Raw genomic sequence first — 24,032 nt, 5'->3', positions numbered from 1 at the left:
GACGTTAAAGAGATATGGCCAGCACCAAAGATGCTAAAAGTTAGCTTATGATTTTCAGTTTCTGGTTCAGATAAACTGAAATAGTTAGAAATTAATGACGCCTACTATTTACGGTATAAAGTGAAGACATTAATACTTAAAATATCAGAATAAGGTTACAATTATCATTGTAAAGGGCGCAGACACGACACAGTTAATAATCAACATTCAGGATATCTCTGTCGGATGTAATTAATTCCTCTGGCCTACCGGTCTCAGTTACGATGCCAGTGGCTCTGAAATCTTATCCTTGTTATTAATTAGTTCTTTAATTCATTAGAAGGAAAGGACGCTACAGCTAATCAATAAACAGTCCTTGATCAGTGCGGATAACCGATCACCGGCCGCATCATGCCAAAAGACGTTAAAATATGGTACTTGTTGGTCCCTGCCTGGCGCTCGGCATTAATGGGTACAACAAGGACTGTCGGCCCGGAGTCAGTATAATGTGTCTGAGTGGGGTATTCATGCTTCACTGCGGCATGGCATCTCAGTGAGCTAGCACTATAAAACCAGCTTAAGTCTGGACCGGTACAAGCAGCCAACATACACACACATGCACGTCGTTATATGAGCGAAATAATCTTAAGTGCCCCATTTCACCTCACCTCACCTCACCTCACCAGTGCGGATAACCTTCCTGACGACTCGACAAGAAAAAGACCTGAGATTCATTCTTATATGAACTACTTACTGCATCGGCACTGAACCACTCATACGCTGATTATGCGTCATTCGTGACATTAGTTTACATCGTTGATTATATTTGATACTTTACTTACTTCGTTGATTGTACTTGATACTATGTTTACATCGTTGACTGTACTTGGTACTTTGTTTTAATCGTTGATTGTACTTGGTACTTTATTTACATCGTTGATTGTACTTGATACTTTAGGTACATCGTTGATTGTACTTGATACTTTATTTACATCGTTGATTGTACTTGATACTTTATTTACATCGTTGATTGTACTTCATACTATGTTTACATCGTTGATTGTACTTGGCACTTTATTTACATCGTTGATTGTACTTGATACTTTATTTACATCGTTGATTGTACTTGATACTTGATTCACATTGTTGGTTATACTTGATACTCTATTTACATCGTTGGTTATACTTGATGCTTTATTATGTTTGAAACTTCACTTGACAGCTCATAATGGGCCTTTGAGTAAAACCAAATGCTCACTGTGATCGGTTTTAGTTCCTCTTTTAAATTCATTAAACAGAAAAGATCTGAATTGTGTCGATTATATTTGATTGTGTGCAAAACTGTGCAAATTTGTGTACCAGGGGAAATAATTAAATTAGAACAATAGAAAGTTACACACCATTTTGCCGCAATGAAGAAGTTAAAATGTCCACATGATCATGTATGCTACAAGATGGACTAATTCACATATCGTTGAAGATTGTCGGAGCTATTCCGATGGTCATTCAGGAAGTAACTTCAACAGGGCACTTACTGAAGCTCTATTGTCTGAATGTTCTTGCTGACAATGTAAAGCCTCTCCAAGGAACTTGGGAGTTCAACATACTTCAATTACTAGGTCAATCGTGTGTTCAGACTAAGTTGGTGACTGAGAGGTCGTGGGAACATATTATTGGTGTCAGAATGGCTGTGTATAATTGTCATGGGACGTTACATTAACGTCGAGACTTGTGGTGGATGTTCTTGCCAATATTCCCAAGGACGTACCACCGTACCAGTATGTTCATGCTTTGATATTTACGCAAGCATATATGTGAAACATGAATACACATCAATGTTTTCACTCCGACAAACGTGATACTCTACCATGACAATATAGAATCCTATATTCTGATTGGTCCGACAGCAATATTGAATCTACCTTTGATCAGAATGTTGCTGATGGAAGAAAATATTTATTTACAAGCACTTTTTACATGCCCAATAGGTTTTTCAAATAAATATCTTACTTCACAAACGTTGTGAAACGTTATGTTTCCTTCGTTATATTTTCAGAAGGAAAACTCAACAAGAGAATGTTTTGTCGTGTTAAGCATAATCATTATTTCAGTATTTATGAAGCGAGAGTGTTCTGTGGCCAATGGTTACACCTATATAGAAAAAGACAGTTGTTATAGAGGCGCGGGTGCAACGCGGGTATACGGTTGGCTTGTCAAGTGAAAATCCCCAATTAATATGTATGCTAAGTTCAAAATGGTATACGTGATATTTATTGGAATATTGAAGAAAATTTCAGTTTTAGTGGTTGTTTTGTTTAAGTTCAGATAATTCATATTCAGTTCGCTATCTTGTACCGTACCATTGTTTCTATGTTTATCGAGATACATATTTGACTTGACGCTACGTGTGTTTGTTACCGATAGGACAGGACACGCTTTTCTCGACCACCCGGTGTCATCACTCTCTGATTTTGGTCCATAACGCATGTACACGATATCACCGGCATCGAGCAATGAACTTCCCTTAGCTTCATTTTTTAGGCTTTTGTAAAAGGTTGTGTCGATATTTTCCCCTGGCAGTTTTCCAAAACATATAATGTTAATGCTATTCATCATTAATGTAACTTTTTGTAAACCAAATCCTCTAAATGGAGCATAATCCGACATCAGACAAGAATAATACTAGTTAAGGGAATGAAAGCTGTATCAGGAAGTCATTAATCCCATACAGCTATGTCTTCCCAATCAAATCTAAAACTGAAATCTTATAGTTCCTTAATAGTTAGTCGTACCTTCTATCCTGTATCGAACTCTGATGACATGAGATTAGTAGTAGGACAACACTATTTCAATCATGCTAACTAACGCCTATAAGGGCCAAGGCTTGCATGTAATTGGCGTCAAGCAATCGGCCTAGAAAGCCGTTAATCAGAGGCGACACTGACAATCATCATCACGCTACTCTGTCACCACACACTGGACGTGACAGGACCCAGTTACTTGATCCGATACATTGATTTGTCAAACTCTCTGACATTTCACACGTCGGACTTCATCGCAAAGTTGTTGCATTCACACATGAAATGATCAGTTTTATAAGTTTATCTGTCCCTGGGCATGCATTGTCTTAATATGTTCGTACGTGTGATGATTGGTACGTTCTGAGACTCACATAGAAAGATTGGAACGAGAGACAATCAATTTATATATTTTTCAATATAATCCCCTTCCACACTCACTTCATACACTTTGTCAACGGTGTTATTTCATGGAAGTCCTTTACTTGAGGCTATTCAAAACGTTCTCCACAGCTCATAGAACGTCACCATTCGATTCGAAACGGGTTTTGTCTGGAGATATCTCTTTCTGTTCCGGGAACTGATTGAAGCCAGATCAGGAAAATAATAGGGGTGCTCATTGTAGCCAGGAGAATAACTGATCCGCGCATTGTTCTGATATAAAACCTTGGTCTTAATGTCACCATGCAGTTGTCTCAAATGTGAATCAAACATGGTACATGTATTGTCTGTTCTTGTAGGATAGTACACAATGAGTAAACTCTCGACATCCTTGAACATGAGATGCCATAACATTTCCAGATGATGATGTGATAGTCTTTGGTGCTAGTGTTTAATACTTTTACTGTTCGACTGATTGTTGTTTGATGGTGTTGAGCCCAGCACTCATCCATAGTCACAAATTGCTGCAAAAACCTTGCTGGACCAGTTTCTAACAGAGCTAATAAGACATGTTGTGCGTTGTGATCAGATGGAGAATCTTTGGAACTCAATAAGCTGATACCAAATCTTCTCAAATAATGGAATGCACTATCTAGTAAATGCCTTCTGAGCTATAGAAACTATAGTGCGAGGCATATCGGCCATCGTCATATCGGTGAGTTTGTGAATCCTGTCTGGCATTGCTGATGTGACAGGCCTCCCGGGACAAGGTGAGCTGTTGACCATAGTCACAAATCGCTGCAAAACCTTTTCTGGGCCAGCTTCAAACAGAGCTAGATGATCACGAGACATGTTGTGCGTTGTGATTAGATTGGAGAATCTTTGGAACTCAACAAGCTGATACCAAATCTTCTCAAATAATGGAATGTACTGAAATGCCTTCTGGATTATCAAAAATATAACGCGAGGCATATCTGCCATCGTCATATCGGTGAGTTTGTGGATCCTGTCTGGCATTGCTGACGTGACAGGCATTCCGGGACAAGGTGAGCCTCAAGGCTTAAAATCTGTTGTTCACCTCTTTGCATAAAAGGGATTCTATCCCAGCTTAGGGATCATATCCTAATGGATTGCGTTTGGCATTAAGCCGTTTTTTCTACATGCCTTAACCTGATTTCTTGATCAGTGCACTGAAAGTTTTTGTAGACATACCTTTATGACATCATCAAGAAAGGAAATGTTACTGTTAGAGGCTAAGAAAGTATCAATAAACCCTCCTAGAAGCAAGAACTGAGTAGCTCAAGATGGCAACGTGCAGGTATCTCGATGACAACCTTTCAGGTCAAAATCTGTCCAAAACGTTTTCATGAACATTCAAGTAGATAATTAGTTTCTGTAAGGTCTACTGATGATACCACATGTCGACCTTCATTAAACAATTGATTTATTAAGTGTTGCACGCAAATAAGTAAGACGATTTACATGGTAGCAAACATTCGTCTCTTTATCCTGAATCCTGCTGACTGTGGCGTTAAATGACAAATGTAAATAGCCTTAACTTATTGTCCGCATCACCGTAATCATCTCATTCACAAGTAGATATGTGTTAATATGCTTAATGTGTTTATTCTTAAACACGTAATACGTGAGTACTCACCTCCAAAACATGAATGTATCGCCCATTTTCCAACGCATTTCCCTGGAAACATAAAAGAAATGCATATTAATGGTTATTTTCAAAATTTGAAATTCATGAAGGCAAAGGAGAGGAACTGCGAACCATTCCATTCGGGTTATATAATAAAAAGGTCTGAAAACAGTCACCGAAACACTGCAAAAGTAAGATCCAAATTTACAACTATGATACGTGTGATGTATTATATACATATACACTGGAAAAAACATTTCTTGTATATAATATCTGCTATATTTTGGATTACACTTTCTCAGCAAATTACAGATTCTAGTACTATTTTGAGCCCCACCCTGGTAGAACAGCCAGGTAATCAACAAGCTTGTGGAGTGAAATTTCAGTTTCACATGTACAACTCGCACACCTGCCTGTATGTCACGTATGTTATCTATTACAGAACCCAGGACCAAATAGTAAATATGTCATGTATAGTATTGCGACGGAACCAAGGCATCTTATACAAATAATTATATTCAATAGTAGAGGTAGAGTGCCACGTACATAACACAATTGTGATATAATTATAGATTTCTTTACATGAAAGCTGCTCGAGATATTATAAAGACGGTTCGAGATGTAAAATATTCAGTTTTCTCCTGTGAAACTACAACAAAGAGGTCTTTGCACTTGGAAAGGGGGCCAACACAAGAAGGTTATATAACAATTATGATTTAGTTATAGATATTATTACATATTAAGTCGCCCGAGAAGTTATACCAAGGATCCGTCAAGTTAACTATTTACGGATCTGCTCGTCATATAACTACACATAAGAGTAGAATTTAAACAGATAAAAATACCTTCCACATGATTCATCTCAAGCAATTCACAAAAGTGATACTTGAAACTAAACAATCAACTTAATAACGTCCATGAAACTGCTTACAATGCAAATACGTGATGATTCACCAGTTGAAAGGAAAAACATCCAAACATAACATCGTGTAAGGAATATTCATCAGAGTTTTTTAAGCAGAGACAATACTTAAAAAGGTCTGAATTTAATATCTATGGTACTCGGTTTTAGATATGAGAGCACAAAACGTGGGCAGATAGATTTAATTTGATTTTTGCAATTGTAATATAAGGTTTCTTGGAATATTGCCATTTGGACTGTAATCAGAAGGGTGATATATTACGAAAGCACCCATTGTTGGTTATTATAGGATCAGAATTATATGTGAATGTGGGTTTTATATTATCGCACATTCTTTTCAAACATTAGACACACCAGTATATGTCTTTGATAAGGGCATTTAGGATTTATAGGGTGCAATATGGAACCTTTGGACGCTATATCATTCGTGTGACGATAGATGCAATGATGAAGTTCTACATAATATAAGATGTACTACTTAAGAAAAGTGAATGAAACACGCAGCTCGTCTGTCGGGAAAGACACTGTTGTCTATTAGTATTAACCAACACTATTTTCCGAAGGACGTTGCTGACGTCAATATTATCATCCATTGACTATCTCAGTTCTTTATGTTAACTTCTATATATCTCAACTCATTATTGTTGCTTTCATCATACTCAGCATATCTGACCCCATTATATTGATTCAATTAGATCTGGCTTCGTTGTGTCCACTTCATTATAGCTTCGTTTCATCCACTTAATTATATCCCACTTCAAAATACCTCCTCCGTTATATACATTTGTAGGATGTCGTAACATCCACTAAATTATATCTCACTTCGTTATACCCCATCCATTATATAGGACGTCGTTACAGCCACTACACTATATCTCACTTCGTTATACACCTTCCATCATATAGGACATCCTTACATATTCTACATCATTTCTCACTTTGTTATACATCATCCATTATATTGGACGTCGTTACATCCACTACGTTATATCTCACTTCGTTATACTCCATAGATTATATAGGATGTCGTAACATCCACTAAACTATATCTCACTTCGTTATACCCCATAGATTATATAGGATGTCGTAACATCCACTAAACTATATCTCACTTCGTTATACACCATCCATTCTATAGGATGTCGTAACATCCACTAAATTATATCTCACTTCGTTATACCCCATAGATTATATAGGATGTCGTAACATCCACTAAATTATGTCTCACTTCGTTATACACCATCCAGTATATAGGATATCGTAACATCCACTAAATTATGTCTCACTTCTTGAGACCCCATAGATTATATAGGATGTCGTAACATCCACTAAATTATGTCTCATTTTGTTATACCCCATCCATTATATAGGACGTCGTTACATCAACTACACTATATCTCACTTCGTTATACCCCATAGATTATACAGGATGTCGTAACATCCAATAAATTATGTCTCACTTCGTTATACCCCATAGATTATATAGGATGTCGTAACATCCAATAAATTATGTCTCACTTTGTTATACCCCATCCATTATATAGGACGTTGTTATATCCACTCAATAATATCTCACTTCGTTATACCCCATAGATTATATAGGATGTCGTAACATCCACTAAGTTATGTCTCACTTCGTTATACCCCATATATTATATAGGACGTCGTTACATCCACTACATTATATCTCACTTCGTTGGAGCACAGTTGTGTAGTGGTTAGCATGCTGGCCTCTCACGCCAAAGGCCCGGTTCGATTCCCGGTGGAGACACCAAAATTTGTGACCTGGGTCTCATACTGTGTTTGTCCACATTGCACTCAGTCCACTCAGCTGTTCAAAATGGGTATCTGAGAACCGGGTCGCGCGAAGCGCTCAGTAGCGACTTTCATTTACAATTTCGTCTGGGTAATAATGTAACGCCAGAGAGCAGCATCGTGTTGGATTCTAGGCGCAAAAATTAGCATTATTATCATTTATGTTTTACAGATTAAAGATGAAAATGCATCAGAGAGGGTTCGGGTGATCCTGGCACAGTCAGGCTGGTAAGGCTCATCATCAGCTCAGGGCCTTTGCCCCCTTATTTATTATTATTATTAGTAGTAGTAGTAGTAGTAGTAGTAGTAGAAGTAGTAGTAGTAGTAGTAGTAGTAGTAGTAGTAGTAGTAGTAGTAGTAGTAGTAGTAGTAGTAGTAGTATGCCCCATCCATTATATAGAACGTCGTTACATCCACTAAATTATATCTAACTTGTCTTCGGCTTTATGATATCTGACTCAGTTGTATCGACATTATTTCTCTTTGTTATAACTGACCTAATTGTAAGTGACTGGTCTAATGACATTGTTAAACTACTTTTTTTATAGTGTAACATCTGCTTTTGTTATATCTGACTTCATTATGTCTGGCGTAGTTATGGCTGACAGATATATTCGACTTCATAATGTTTTCTTCTATTAAACTAGTATTCACATTCACGTGAGTTAGCTGCCGTTCCTGATACTGCCGGAACAAAATAAATATTCCAGACAAATCCACACTCCCCTCTTTAGGCATTAATCAGTTCGAATTTCATACAAAGCCTGCATTTCATTTATACTTGACTGGAGGCTCAGGGTCCCTAGTTGTGACAGAAATGCAATTAATCGCGGGAATGGATTTTGAATTTTCGACACAAATAAATCGACCAACATTCATTTACAACACCTTGTATCACTCAGGTGTTAATGTCATAGTTTGTGGTGCTGACGTCAGTAAGATGAAGCAGTCTGATGGAAAGAAGCACTCGCTACCTTAGGAATTCTAGACTATCCCTAGTTGTGACAGAAAAGGACAGCCGCTTGCCTTGATTTGAAATTATCGGCACAAACAAATTGACCCTCGTAATCAGTTTTGACGGCATTTATCACATAGAAATATCCCTCTCAAGCATTAATGTCATATCTTGCGGTGTTGATATCGGTAAGATAAATCAGCCTAATGGAGAGAAGCACTCACTACCTTGGGAAGCACAATTATTGTTCTCAATTCCGCCTTACGTTCGCCCTTTCGTGACAGCAAAATTCTTTCGTCTCTGTGGAGTCTTCCACCAATAAATTGCTGCAGAATAATCGTCGAAGAAGAAATAAGCTTTCATGCCAGGGTTTTCATTGAAATTAATTGTTTTAAGACCTGTTATAAAGTAGTGTCTCGTTGCCAGGCTTAGACCTCTACACATACGGTGTCAGTTATACTAGCAGAAGTTCTGCCAACTCGGGAAGATTGATCGAGGATTAATGCTTGTTTCCTAAGACTACACACGTAAAAGTATATGAGCTAAATCAGGTGACGTGAAACGCGATAACAGATTGCCTTGTCTTGTGTTGCAAGCTCTGTGCTTTCTACCATGACCCCATTGTGTCTTTGAATGTGTTCACTCGTTAATAGAGTCTCTTAAGATGCTCAGATGAACGCAAGCGACAAAACCCTTGATTACACAATGCCATTTAGAAAGTGGTCAAATGTAACATATGTTATAGTTGGGATTACACTTTTTTTGTAAGTCTGTTGGCGATTAGGTGCCCGAATCTGAGGGTGTGGGTTTGAATCCCGCATGGGACTCAACCCAACAAAAGCACTAGAATCTGTACTTTACAAAGAAAGTGTAATCCCAAATATAACATATGTTACGTTAGACAAAACCCTCCCCGAAATTCAAGTAAGGTCTGATGACACGATGAGAGATTGTACCTTACGCTTTTATATGTCTTATACTCATCTTTTGATAGAGGTACTCTCATATTCCATATCATTTACATAAACATCAGAAATAAATCACCAACTGAGTGAACAAATATATGGACTTTATGACGATAATAAATTAAAAACACTTGAAAATTCCTCTTTTCCTAGTACCTTTTCTCAGAGGCAGTTGTCAGGTATTGGCTTGCAACGTTCTATGTGGAGGTGTAGCTGCCCCAGAATCGTGATAATACGTACTATAAGCCGATGTTCTGTCAATTTCATCAATATAAGCTTTACTCGCAGATGCATTGATAATGTGTGCATTAGCGACTACTAGTACGTAACAGCGTAATCATTTCAGCAAGATAAAAATGAACAAAAAGAATTTTTATTTTACTTTCAGGTAATAAGCTGAACGTGATTACCGAATTATTTTATCAAAGAACGTAACTTGTGCCAAGCTTAATAGCGACCGTTCTTCAGTATTTCATTATTTAAGTCACGTGTGTGTAATTGAGTAATTCATCATGTTTGCACACAAAGAACATGCTACCACTGGCCAGATCTGCTTCGAGTGTTAGCTCCAGGGATCAAGAGACGTGTATTGAGCGGCCATAGTGTTGCTGCAGCAACAGCTTCTTTCGAGGCGAGAATTTAGAAAAAGAACTACATTGATTCCTGAACGATGCAATGTATTCCAGCTCGGGTATCCTCAGATTTTTATCATGGTCTATCTACATCCGCCCTGCGATAAACGTGTATGTACATGTATATACAAAAGAAAGGCAATGTACTATTGGACGACAGAAACTTAAAATTCTACAGATGTAACAAGGTGTAACAGCGCACAAAAATAACACAATGAAACGTTGAACAGTTTAACGTGGAACAAAAGCGCGACAGTATGTAACGTGGTACCAAAGGAACACAGTTTAATACCGTGCAATAGTACGATCTGCATCGTCTCGTTATACACATGAATATAAATGTATATCTGTAACATACCCGTAGTGCACGGTCTACGTGTAGAGTGGCCACACTGGTGTGTTTTCTACACACTGTTCTACGACTTCGCAGTTCACCACATTGAACGTCCTTCAACATAATAACACATCACACTGCGTTAACTTTGTGTACAACACACGGTGTTTCCTTCGTAAGACGCTAGCTGGATTACTATGTCATGTTACCTTTATAAGACCTCGGGTCTTTACTCAATGAGATGTTATGAAACGCGGCGTTACACTGTGTTACGTTTCAACGACGTTGCATATTATTACTGCTGTACGACGTTAAACTGTGCTCTCTTTGTACGACGTTTCAATGTGTTACTTTTGTATGACGTTAAACTGTGTTGCTCTTGTATGACGTTAACTATGTAACCTTTGTATGACGTTAAACTTATTACTTTTGTACGACATTAAACTGTGTTGTTCTTGTGCGATGTTAACCAATGTTACTTTTGCATCACGTTAAACTGTGTTACGTTTGTAAGACGTCACATTGTATTACTGTTGTACGACGTTAAACTGTGCTGCCTTTGTCTGACGTTAAACTGTGTTGTTTTTGTCTGACGTTAAACTGTGTTGTTTTTGTATGACGTTAAACCGTGTTACCTTTGTGTGATATTAAACTGTGTTGCTCTTGTGTGATGTTAGCCTGTGTTACTTCTGCATCACGTTTAACTGTGTTGTTTTTGTATGGCGTTAAACTGTGTTGTTTTTGTTTGACGTTGAACTGTGTTGTTTTTTGCATGACGTTAAACTGAATTTAATTTACTTTTGTATGACGTTAAACTGTGTCTTTTATATGACGTTACCGTTTTTACTTTGGTACTACGTTGCACTGAGTTAATTTTGTTATGACGTTAAACTGTGTTACTTTTGTAGGACGTTACATCTTTCAATGATTTTAACCTGTGTTACACTTCGTTGTTTTTTTACGACTTTACACTGTTCTATTTTCTACGATGTGACACTGTCTTAAAGACATTCTCTCATTACCAAACTCTTAAACTCACTATTTCTGTACAATACCTCATATCGCTGAAACTGAAAACTTTCCTGGATAAAATAGGTTCGTGTACAAGATTGAAGTTATAGCTTCATCAAGAACATACGGCAGCAGTAACGACATGTAATACATGTTGAAAACCTTAACGAATTCTCAACTATATCCGAACTGGTCTAATTATGTTTATGTATCGATATACATGGACTTTGCATGATATATGGGGAAATGTTCTCCATGTAGATTCACGGACATGACTTTTCATCACGACAGAAGATTCTCGAGCAGTTTTATTGCAACATTGATCACTTGATAAAGCAAACTTCAGAGATGAAAGGAATACTTTTACCTTAATAAGAATGTCTACATTGACTAACATCAATATCTCCTCGAGAGCCTTTTCTTAAACCAGGAACTTGCGTCTTATCTGTGGCCATGCGTAAACGAGATAATTTCAATCATTCGAGAAGTATGCCTCGTAGCCCATCATTCAACCTTATAAACCATACTTTATTATCCATTTCATCACTTTGAGGTCTATAGCATTAGCCAAATCGAATTATTTCGTCTTTTTAACATGAAAACCACCTGTCCAGATCAGGTACCAAGGACATGTTTTGAACTGTACAATTCAAATTAACCAGTTTCATTGCAGCCAAGTACAAGCACAACATTGTCTGTCCACCTCTGTCGTGGCAGGTTCGTGATGAAGACTTTCATTGTGGGCACACATCGCCGACTAAACAGAAGCCTTAGTAACGGTAGAACTTTCATCTTTGTCAGGAGCAGCTTATCGATCACTGCAACACGACACACGACACCATACAGAAAGCAGGTCACTTTGAAAGTTCATACCGAGCCAGCTGAGGTCTGTCTATTCGAAGAAACAGTTGTCAAGATACTTCTATATATGTCGCTGAGTGTTATTAGTTTTGGGCCCAATGCCATAATGGACAGTGTAACTGTAAACCATATAAACTAGCAGACAATAACCGCTTTCTCATCAGTGGTGTCATTTACAGATAGATGAGTTTCATAAGTTCAGAAACATGATTATGAAACATTAACGCTTAGTATCGCTAAACACTACTTGTAGCAGAGGGGCGGTGGGTACATTGAGTACATTGAGTGAATCCCATTTCTGGTGTCCCCGGCCGTGATATTGCTGTAATAGTTTTTATTATTATTTTTTTTAATTCCAGCATAGTTGAATGTAGGTACAGTCGCATGGACATGAACAGATGTACAGGCTTGTTTGCGAAACGAAGTTCTAGAGATCGACAATGAAAGCAACGGGAAGTAACTCTATGGCTGTAACAAGGCTCTGATTAAAGTTGTGCAAGCTTCTTTGAGATACAAAGATCAAGGCACAAGATTTGCAAAGGGAAGTAACTGTGGCAGTGTGCCAATACTATATACGATCAGATGTAATGTATCTGAATAGAGTTGTACAAGCTTGTTTGAACTACAAAGTTCAAGAATGGCACAGTGTTTGCCAAGGAAAGTAACCAATGCCAATACCATACAAACTCAGATATAATTAACCTAATTGTTACACATACGAGGTTCAGGAAAGGCACAATGTTTGCCAAAGGAATATGACAATAACATACACAGATGTAATCAATCCGATTGTTTGAGATACAAAGTTCAAGAATTGCTTGAATATTGCTAAAATCGGAGTAAACCCCAACTCACTCACTCACTCACTGACTTTTAGTAGCAGAAGCTTGATACCCTGAAAAATGTCAAAAAGGAAGTACATCTTCATACACGTGTACAACAATAACTGATGTCAAAAACAGTATAATGGTTTGAATTAAAAATGAACACCAATTTTCAGTTTCACTTTGAAAGATGATATTCTTAATGTGTTCTCAATCTCGTTAACAGAACTCAAAAGTAGCCTCTGGCTTTTACTAGCCTAAAAGACTATACTATATTACCCACGCAATATCAACTGATAATTTCTGACAATGATAAAGGTACATTAAAACCGTGCTTACTTAGTACATGCCCATCTCAATAAATATCAATCAGTAGTCTCATATTACTAGTATCAATAACAATCTGATGATTCTCCTCCCCCACAACAAAAGCCACGATATTAAAACGCGTGACGTCAACATAGATCCAACGTGGAAACTCTTTATATATTAACGGCATTTTTTTGCGTTTAATGGATGACATGAAGGCATGAATATCATACGCAATAACATTACGTGCAACGACGTTAACGACACTTGTCAATACGTGAAATTTCTATTTGTCATGTGTATGACACATGAAATTGGTTTTGTCTGTTTCAGAGAAAACGTCATCACAATAAGCCATACATCCTTATATGGTAACACACTGATATAAGGCACAGAGTCATAACTACGAGTGAGATGTTCCAAGATGACGTTACGATACAAGGAGTTGTAGTAAAACAACGATAAGCAGGCATACCCTGATAATTTATATCACGGATACCACTGATTGTGACGTCTTTCATCGTATTGCAAAGGAATCTTTCAAATTTCAACCAGTATCAAGTGACAGTGTCTTATACTCTGCAATGAAGTCTTCATTTTTCATCTATTTCGATGGATCTTACGTCCTAACAGCCCGTGTAAGATTACTCTTCGGTTTAATGTCCAGTGCGCCGTACAAGACATGGAAAAAAATAATCCATTTGGGAAATTGTTCCTCAAATCTATTGGAACTCATTAGAAAACAAATTGAATTGAAACTTTGATTTTGCAGCATTACGCTTTTATTGCCTTTTCCCAAATGGTCATTTTTAATACTTTCTGCATCAGTGTGGTTTAATGAATGTTCAGACATATAAGACGTTCACTCTCTGTGTTTCTTGCATGTTTATGTCACAGTGGATATTAATGTGGAAAGATCGTGTTCATATGTCATGTGCCGGACCCCGAGTCTGTTGATCGTTGTTCATAATATCCACCATTGTTTTTCTTGTCCACACTCGACCCTTTACAGGCTGGCGTCATTGCATTTGATTATTACTATGTGCCGCGATAAACAACCAAAAATAATTAACACCTTCAACAGAAATTAATACAAAATCATGAATTGTCATTGCAGCTTTTGAATCGCTGAGCCTTGAACTCGCTGTCGCCTATATTCAGATAACAAATCATACACCAGGATGAATAGAGGCCTAATAAATGTCCGTATTCGTCATTCCCTTGAGGGGATATGCAAAAGCTACCCTGGAATATACATTCTACAGACCTCTTAAGGGATAAGGTTAATTCCTATATTTTATTAATTTTATTTTTATTTAATAACCAATCATTAAGCAACAAAAACTGCAAAATCAGCTGTACGTTCGTCGGTTGTTCTGTGAAAATTAAACAGCAGTGCTATATGGTGGCAATTGGGTGAGTGAAGTGATGGATTGCCATGGTGATGAATCCGTCAGGCGAGAAAATAGAAGTCACTTTTAACATTTTACTTTTCAATCTCTCGAGCTTTGTAGGTGCAGTGTTTCTTGGAACCGCTCCCAGGGCACCAATCAACATCTATAAATCTATTGTTTCCTTTATGAAGTGACAGCCTCACTGAGCACAGATATCTAAGTTATACATTACGCTGGCCGCGTATATTGGTATTAACGACCAGCATTATCCGGAGACTTGGGCTGAAGCTATAGCTGCAGAGGCGTGTTGATGCCATGATGATGAAGTCTGAAGTCCAAAGTCTGGACAATGTCCTGGAATCATGTCCACAGATTGATCCGTCCATCCGTGTTTAACTTGCACGGTGTACATATAGTTATATTCAGCAACTGTGTAAGCTGAATGTCACGTTTCTTGCACAACCCTTAAGAACATTATTGTACATGTAAGAGGTTATATTTACTGGTAGCCATGGTGAACAGCGAGCTGGTCTTCTGCTAGTTATCAAGTAGCTATATGCGTATTCAATCTTGATCTCACTCTGATCGTCTCATCAACAATACCAGATGAATAAATCAGAACCAGTTTTCCTTGTATACCTTTCATCCGATGTGAACGACGTACGTGTATTTAGTCAAACAGTGTTTAGTCCTTCAGTGTAACCTCAATATATCCTCAGCAGGGACCGCTTGAATTGTAGCGAAATCACCAGCAGCATGCTAGTCATTAGAGCTAGATGTGATAAAACTTCCCTGTCAATTATAACTCTAATATATACATATCCGGAAGCTTATTGCGAGGTAAGCTTTAGTTGACATACCCTGGCACGCAATCAACGACACACTAGAACATGTCAACCGATATCTACATGGGAGATCCACTTCATACTAAACGTAGAGTACGACCACACAACCAGTAACCCTATGTACTGGCTATATCTTTTAGGGCAGCCTACCTGTACGTTGGTAAGGATATGGCTTAGTTTTGAAACGTATCTTGTGTTAAACTATGGATAATTCAACATGCCACGGTAGACACACTGAGTTAACGCCCGTCTTGAATAGCATGTTAAACATGTGAAATAATTCAGTAAAAACAAATAAACTCATACTAGCTACGTACAGTATATTGATCCATGTGCGCCGTTCAGACAACCTTTCCCACTCTTCTTTGTCCTATAAGCCATACCATTGTATGAGAAATGTGGTTCTGCATTGATAATCTGATGACGTGTTATATTCGGGGCCATTGTGTGAAATATTACTGTTTGCAGTGGAGACCATTCTCACCAAATGGCTCTAAGGTGGCCTTATGACGTATTCGAATATGTCAACTAATTTATTTCCATGGCACAAGAAAGCAACAGACCCCTAAACATGTATTGTGATTCGAAAGATAATGACAGATGTGTGATAGAGTTATCTCCTTGCTATATTTTATGTTAGTATTGAGGATATGATTAAATGTTATGATACATTTGGTATTATAAAGTCGTATATAGGGATGCATTTATTAATTTCAAAGGAAGTTGGATATCGAAATAAAAAGTATCTTCATTGCATTACTGTAAAACAGCTCAAGAAAAATGTGTAAAAATAAATGATAACGCTTTTCAAATATCTCTAAAACATGTAAAATTGAGTTCCAAAGTTACTGTGGAACAATATCCGCTATCTGTAATGTCGAGATAAAGGACATTCGATACAGCGAGACATGGACAGACAAACATATCAAGTATTCTTGTATCATAGATCCATAGCCACACGACTACATACACGAGATTTTAAATGTGCATGTATTACACAATTCTGCAAAATGTGGGACAGTTGTCTTTAGGGACTATATTTATGAGGCTACTGCCGCTTGAATATTGAAACTGGTCCGTTCCAGAGGTCTCTCTGTCCCAGATAGGAAATCTAGAGAGCATTGTCATGGCACTAATGGCAGTCAGTTCTATCTATGGACAGAATGATACGATCACACAATGAACGTGATACTGGTGTTTATGTTTCCGATGTGTCGCGAATAGACATTGCCACACGTGTTTTGGACACATGAGTAATTAGTTTGAAACGTCAGTGTCAGAGAAATACATTTGTGAAACACAACAGTCCAGGCGTGGGGATTGATAAAATCAGCAAACAAGTTGTAGCTCGTGCACATGGGGGACATGAGATATGCGGGCACTGAGACCTTCTAATGGCTGATATAAAGCACACAGCACCCTTTCCTGGTAATACATGAAACGAGATATCCCGTCATAATACTGGCCATATGTTACAGGGATTACTAATGTCGTTATGTCGAGGTTAGCCTATTGTGAAATACACAAATAATCAGTCACACTAACACGCAACACATACACACTTACACGGACACACACACATCCACTTACGAAGATGCACACTCGGTCACACATACACGCACTCACTCATTTACACACAGATAAAGTGTCCGAATCACTTAGTTTCTCTCTCACACTATTTCTCCCTCTTGGACGGCGGGTAGCCTAGTGGTTAAAGCATTCGCTCGTCACGCCAAAGACCCGGGTTCGATTCCCCATATGAGAACCATGTGTAAAGCACATTTCTGGTGCCCCCGTCCTGATACTGCTGGAACATTGCTAAACGCGGCGTAAAGCTGTACTCACTCAATTACTCACTTCCTCCCCTCACACACACAGTTCTGTGCATCTGCCAATCTGTCAATCCCTCCATCGACTCATTCTCCCATCCCTTGACTGACCATTTCCAACTTTGTATATCAATAACAGGTTAGTGGTTATACTTTTAAAGCTGGATATACTGTACAGACGTATGTCCTTGTAATATTATTACCAAAAGACGTGCCAGCTCGCGAAGCTTAAAATTCAAATACGCAGTTGAAATATAACAAAGTGCATGTTCAACATGAGAAACGTACTCATGAGACTCGTAATCCCATTAAAGAGAAAATCACAAGTTAAATTATCTAAAGTCAATTTACTCTGGTATGGTACTTTCCCGTTCTGAGCAACGATATGGACACTGCAAATCATTTATTCGCAAATAAGTACCTGTGTGCCTGGAGAACCCCTGGGGAGCCATCTTAGCGTTATCCGGAACACTTAATGTATTTCTGTACTTAAGTATTATGAACGTTTAGATCAGACGAAGGTGACAAGGCATGTCATTCCTTTCGTTAGCAATATTTACCTAACTGGAAGTCGTCTCCATCTGATTACATGAGGTATTTGTCTTGCTTGACTTAAACCTGATTAGGCTATTAACAAATTCTGGAAATTAGGTAGCACAGTCAGCAGGTAGTATCTACGCTCTCATTTCTTCAATACAGCCGCGGTACACGTCTTTTGCTTTGGCTGCGGAAGATCAAGTCATACCAAAAGAGGCTAAACGATGGTACTTTTTGTTACCGTGCCTTGTTCTTGGTTGGTTATGCGGTAACTATACTGTATACAGTTCGGTGCTCACAGTCCGTACTAGTGCAAGCAGCCAACAAACGTGCACACACATATACACACACAAACACATACACGCAAACAAGCAACACACACCTACACCCAAACAAAGACGCACGCATATAGGCACACACACACACGCACGCACAAACACACACACGCAAACAAGCAACAGCTACACACGCAAACAAATAAACGACATACATACATGCGTACATAAGTGCAATACCTCACTTAACCCAATAGCACCTCATTTCACCTTTATTCTTGCTTTTATTCACACACAAATACACCTTCAAACACACATACACACTCACAAACACACACATAAACACAAACACACATACACACAAAACACACAGACATATACACACAAACACACTAACATAAACACAGTATATATAAGTGCAATAATCTTGGACACGATGTTAAATCCCACAGCACTTCATCTCCTCTTTTCGTTTGCTTTCATTCATCTCACCAATAAAAGGATGCAGCAAATGATGAAGACAGTGCATTCAGAAACCTAAAAGCAGGAGCTTTTAGACACAACTACAGTACGTTTATCCTGATGACTTTCATTAATGTCGACCTTCGAAAAATTATCCCAACACCGTATGGAGAATCAGGAATGAAAAACATGTTATGTTTGTTCAAACCCCGTGTTCAATAAAGGATTAAGTTATTGACCACATCACCGGGCCTTAATAGCCAATGAAAGACGAAAAGAGTTTCAAATCTAAGCCAGGCTATATATTGACGGAGATATAGTAGCACCCCCATTAGGGAACGTTATCAATATTTTCATACGAGAGCAATCCATTACAGAAATCGCCAAGTCTCCCTTTTGTAGTCGCAGTTCCCTTTTAAATACACATTTGCACTATTTAACTTAATTTCCCTTTGTCTACATGCTTAGTAGGAACAGCGGGGTATTACATGTTGGTTCCAGCAACACTGGTACGATCTAGAGCCAGATTAGCAGTAATCAATTGACCATTGATTGTTTTGTATCCCTCTTTATAAAGCATGTGTGTACAAGCAGATCGATGCAATTTCTATAACGGGCCAGATTACAAATCACTGTTGCTGGAGTTCTTCACGGTTTAAAAGCAATCAAATCTTTCAGTCGAAGTACTGACCAAATAGCATAGGTCAATCGTAATTCATCGAGATGAAATATATATATAACTTGGCGGCAGATGTCTATATTTGTAGTTGCGTAGTTCCATTAATTCCCAACAAACATAACTCAATGTTCTCATTTACAAGATAGAATATCGGATTTTTTCTAAAATCAGATTTATAGAAGTATTGAGCAATGTGTTGATAAATCTGCGCAAATACCATTTGTCAATAAAGTCAACTTATATGAATCATCATCATTTTCTCAAAATTTGATTTCTGCGTGACCTTCCCGTCTCCTTTGACGCTGAAGATCATCCGAAAGTAATCAAATGTTAGGTGTGGATAACAAATATTTCATATTATATATTGGACGAGATAACAAATATTTCATAAAATATATTGGACGAGATTACGTTGTGAAACACCGATTTATAACAATGTAATATTTTGCTGAACGCTTTTCGAGGATGAAGATACTGAAATGCAACCATGGTGACGGGATAAACGATATAACTCACCAGTATTCACGACTGCCATAGCAAAGTATACATTTCCTTGTTTTTCTATAAGAAATATATTTGCTGAGATCGCATTCACACCATTCAGTCAAAGGCTACGCACTAATGTTATATGAGCTGCTATGGTACGCCATGTTTCTCATATCATCTGTGGCAGTTTCATAACTGTCGAGTCAGCGTTAAGCAATAATCACTCACTCACTCAACCTTCCAAAAGTCATCTTCCTGTTTATGTCGAGCACTATCCCAGCATCATCAGCCTATACTGATATATACTGCTATTTCACCTCCCAAGTCCAGAACCGGTGTCGGCAGATAATCAACACCAGGATACCGTCACCTTTTCATGACCACCCGGTGTCTTCACTATTCAATGCATGATCGGGGTGTTATTCAATGCATGCTCAGGGTTTTATCCAGTGCATGTATGCTCATGGTTTTATTCAATGCATGCTCAGGGTTTTATCCAGTGCATGTATGCTCAGGATATTATTCAATGCATGCTCAGGGTTTTTCCAATGCATGTATGTTCAGGGGCTTATTCAATGCATGTATGGTCCGGGTTTTATCCAATGCATGTATGCTCAGGATTTTATTCAATGCATGGTTTAATCGGAATCGTACCATGGACACTGCTTTTCGTCAACGTTTCTTATGACCACTGGCCTACAAAAAGTACAAAACATCACTGAAAACCAATTCTCGTTCATCTAATCCCCTGTCTCCCGGCTGTTGTTCCCAGTGTGAATATGTGTTGATGTTCGAGGACGTTTAAAAACCTGTTAAGTCAAGGCCGGGAATACATGTCAATCAGGACTTCAATTTACACGTGTTATTCCTAAACTGTGACAGCGAAAATGTACAACGTAGACTTAATTGTCACATGAAGAGTCAACACCAGAGAATAACCAGTTTCGTTTACGCTACAAAACAAATTTCATTTGGCGTAAAACCAAGATATCGGTGAAAATACGCCCCTCTATGCCTTGTTACTGTCAAGACCACGAATGTGAGAACGTCGGGAATATTTGGCACATTTCGTTTCTGTTCCTGATGATCTGTTTTCAGAGTACCTGTACCATATTTTGCCCACCCCATCTCCCCTTCATGGAACATGTCTCCGGCGTCTTTATACTAAATTACCAGTTCCAAAAGTGCTCAAACTCTTGAAAATATACAAAGAGGACTGACCATTGTTCATCCATCCCGAACCCTACCTCATAGTTGTGATTAGTTTTCTTACATCCCCTTCTCTTTCGCTGAGGCATTTTTGCATGACCCCCGTCATCTCACTGCTCCCCCACCCTTCCAATCCACCACCTCCAAATATAAATGACCAGTCCCTCATGATCAGATTTTTTTTGACTGTGAATCCAACTTATTATAAAACAGGAGATGTGTATTTACATGGACAGAGATTACAGCTTTATGCCCAAAGTCTCGTAATTACTTTGCAAACTGGAGCGTCATTCTGAGCTCGTAGTAATGATGAGCCAGACGTCAATGCAGTTTATGGTATAAATGTAACGAATAATGTCCCTGTTCTAGTTACTAGCTAATCGAGACGGTCTGTTGAGTTATTTTCTGATGAGCAAAGAGGTGCATAATAGGAAATGACCAGAAGCTCTCATGACTACTGATAAGAGAACGATTTCCAGAAGGACGTTTATCATGAAGGGATGTTACTTTGACAGCGAACAACATAGTGTATCATAATGAGCAATGTTTATGAAGCCATGGAAACGCACACACATATACATACACACAAAAAACAACCAACCTCACACACACACAAAACCGACCAACAACACACACAACCAACCAACCAAACAGACACAGCCAACCAAACAGACACAGACAGGCCCACACACACAAACACTCAAAACCAACCACACATACACAAAAACAACCACATATACACACACAAGCTACCAGACACACACACACACACACACACACATACGCACGCACGCACGCACGCACGCACGCACGCACACACACACACACACACACACATGCCCGTATGCACACACACCTTATGGGACTTATGGGATCGGATGATCAGGACCGATGGCTTGGTCCATTTCCAATAGATCGGTGCTCATGATGTCAGTCACTGGAATGTCTTGTCTTGGGTCGATTATTTACAGACTGGAGTCATATAGCCGGAGTATTGCGAAGTCTGACGGAAAACGACACATCAACAACTGTAGAAAACACTGGCAGGACAGTACATCTGACTTTTCGTGGTTTGACTTTAACCGCTGGCGACGAGTGAGTGAGTTAGGTTTTACACAGCTATTTAGCGATATTCCAGCAACATCACGACAGGGAACACCAGAATTGTTTAACAAAAGCCTTAAGCGTGACGAGCGAACGTTTTAACCACAGGGCTACCCCCACCGCCCCCCGGTGGCGACGATGTCATTGATGGTTCACAAGCCATCATCTTTCGCACCCAATGCCTTTCGTAACTAAGAATCAACCATGTACTTTAACTGTTGATAACTACAATGATTTCATGCTTCACCTATTAGTGACTATTATTAATATATATATATGTGAACATTATAGCACCCACCTAGTTTAACTAATAGATCTCATGAATGAATATGTGAAAATATAGCAATATAGACGATTGGAGATCTCATAGCACTATTGGATCTCATAGCATTGGTTTGAACAAATTAGATGACCGTTGTCAGAGACAATAAACAGCTGACATTTGACTAACTAATAACAGCATTATAATTATAGTTATCATGTCTAAAGACAGATAAATACGATCATGGTTTCTGTCTGGGAGATATGAGGACAGCATGCAGGCAAACCCCGTATCTACAGTGTAAGCGAAATATTTATTGTATCTCGATACTTACATACCTATTGAGGGTAGATTGGAAATCTGCAGCCGGATGTATTTTGTCCAGTTTCCATCAGTGTCGCGAGCCGTTGGTTTATCGATAGGTAATAAACACTATCGCTAGTGATGCTGCTTGGACTTGGCTTTTTGCTAAGTTTTAAATTTACTCAGGATCTTAATTATTCGCTCAAAAAAAGACATTGTTTCTGGGATGCTCTTGTTTTGTTCATACCTATTCGCATGATTATCAAACTGTTTCGTGAAGGACGTTCCTTTATCCCATTTAGTTAACTGTACTAGGTGTTGTTTGCTTTTTAGGTAAACAACCGATTTGTATTTGCGTTTGTGTTTGTGACGAGTGAGTGAGTAAGTGAGTGAAAGTGAGTGAGTGAGTATGGTTTTAGCAATAGTCCACCAATATAACAAATGGGCTTCACTCACTTTACCCATGTGGGGAATCGAACACGGGCGTGACAAGCGAACGCTTTACCATCTAGGCTACCTCACCGCCCTCATGTGACACAGGTGTGTCAGGATATGCTCACCTTTTCGCGAACTCGTATCATTATCACTATCTGATAGTGATTCATTAACACATGCTCATGACACAGTTGTAATCTATTCTTACAACAACAAAAAGAAGTGTTAATTGTGGGGTAATAAAACATCCCAATGAAACAAATGCCTACTTGAAGAGCTTAATGAACAATCACACGCACCCGCTAATGAGAAATGTGTAGATGGACAAAATGGTAGGGACGGAAAGGGCTGTTCATTATGACAAATGTTCTCTTCTTTCATCAAACAGCCTCCCCGTTGGTTGACTGGTTATAATTTCGGATAGATTTGATCGATAAAAACGCGAAAGATAAAATGAAAGCCAGAAACGCCTCACTGACAAAAAATGAAAACCTTTACTTCTGATGATCACCCAACATAAAGGGTTATAACCTCTCAAATTTGAGCATTTCATCCGATATCAGGCTGCTGACAGCTTAGTTTTATGCAAGGGAAGAAATAAAGGGAGACAAATCTCTCCCCCAAGATTTCGCCAAATATGTTATCATGTGATACGTTTGCAGTTTGTGCGCTGAAGCTTAAATTTAATTTGAAACCCTGGAATTGTGTAATGAGTCAATGTGAGACCGAGGAAGAACCTCGTTATAATGCCATGCGTTGTAGCAGCTTTTCGACAGAT

The 24,032-nt window shown here is 38.5% G+C and overlaps 1 protein-coding gene across 1 annotated transcript in view; it reads right to left on the bottom strand.

The window, feature by feature from the left end:
- The window catches only part of LOC124279752, a 59,068-nt gene that overhangs the window by 26,104 nt on the left and 8,932 nt on the right, over positions 1-24,032 (bottom strand). Inside the window, exon 2 of the mRNA XM_046715619.1 lies at positions 4,816-4,857. Coding sequence (XP_046571575.1) covers positions 4,816-4,857 — 42 coding nt within the window. The remainder of the gene's footprint in view (positions 1-4,815; positions 4,858-24,032) is intronic.

This window comes from Haliotis rubra, unplaced genomic scaffold (assembly GCF_003918875.1).
Source record: "Haliotis rubra isolate DU_JTF1 unplaced genomic scaffold, ASM391887v1 Scf256, whole genome shotgun sequence".
In the NCBI taxonomy this organism is placed as follows: Eukaryota; Metazoa; Mollusca; class Gastropoda; order Lepetellida; family Haliotidae; genus Haliotis; species Haliotis rubra.
Note: the sequence above shows the minus strand (reverse complement) of the source record. Positions and strands in the feature narration are given on the sequence as shown.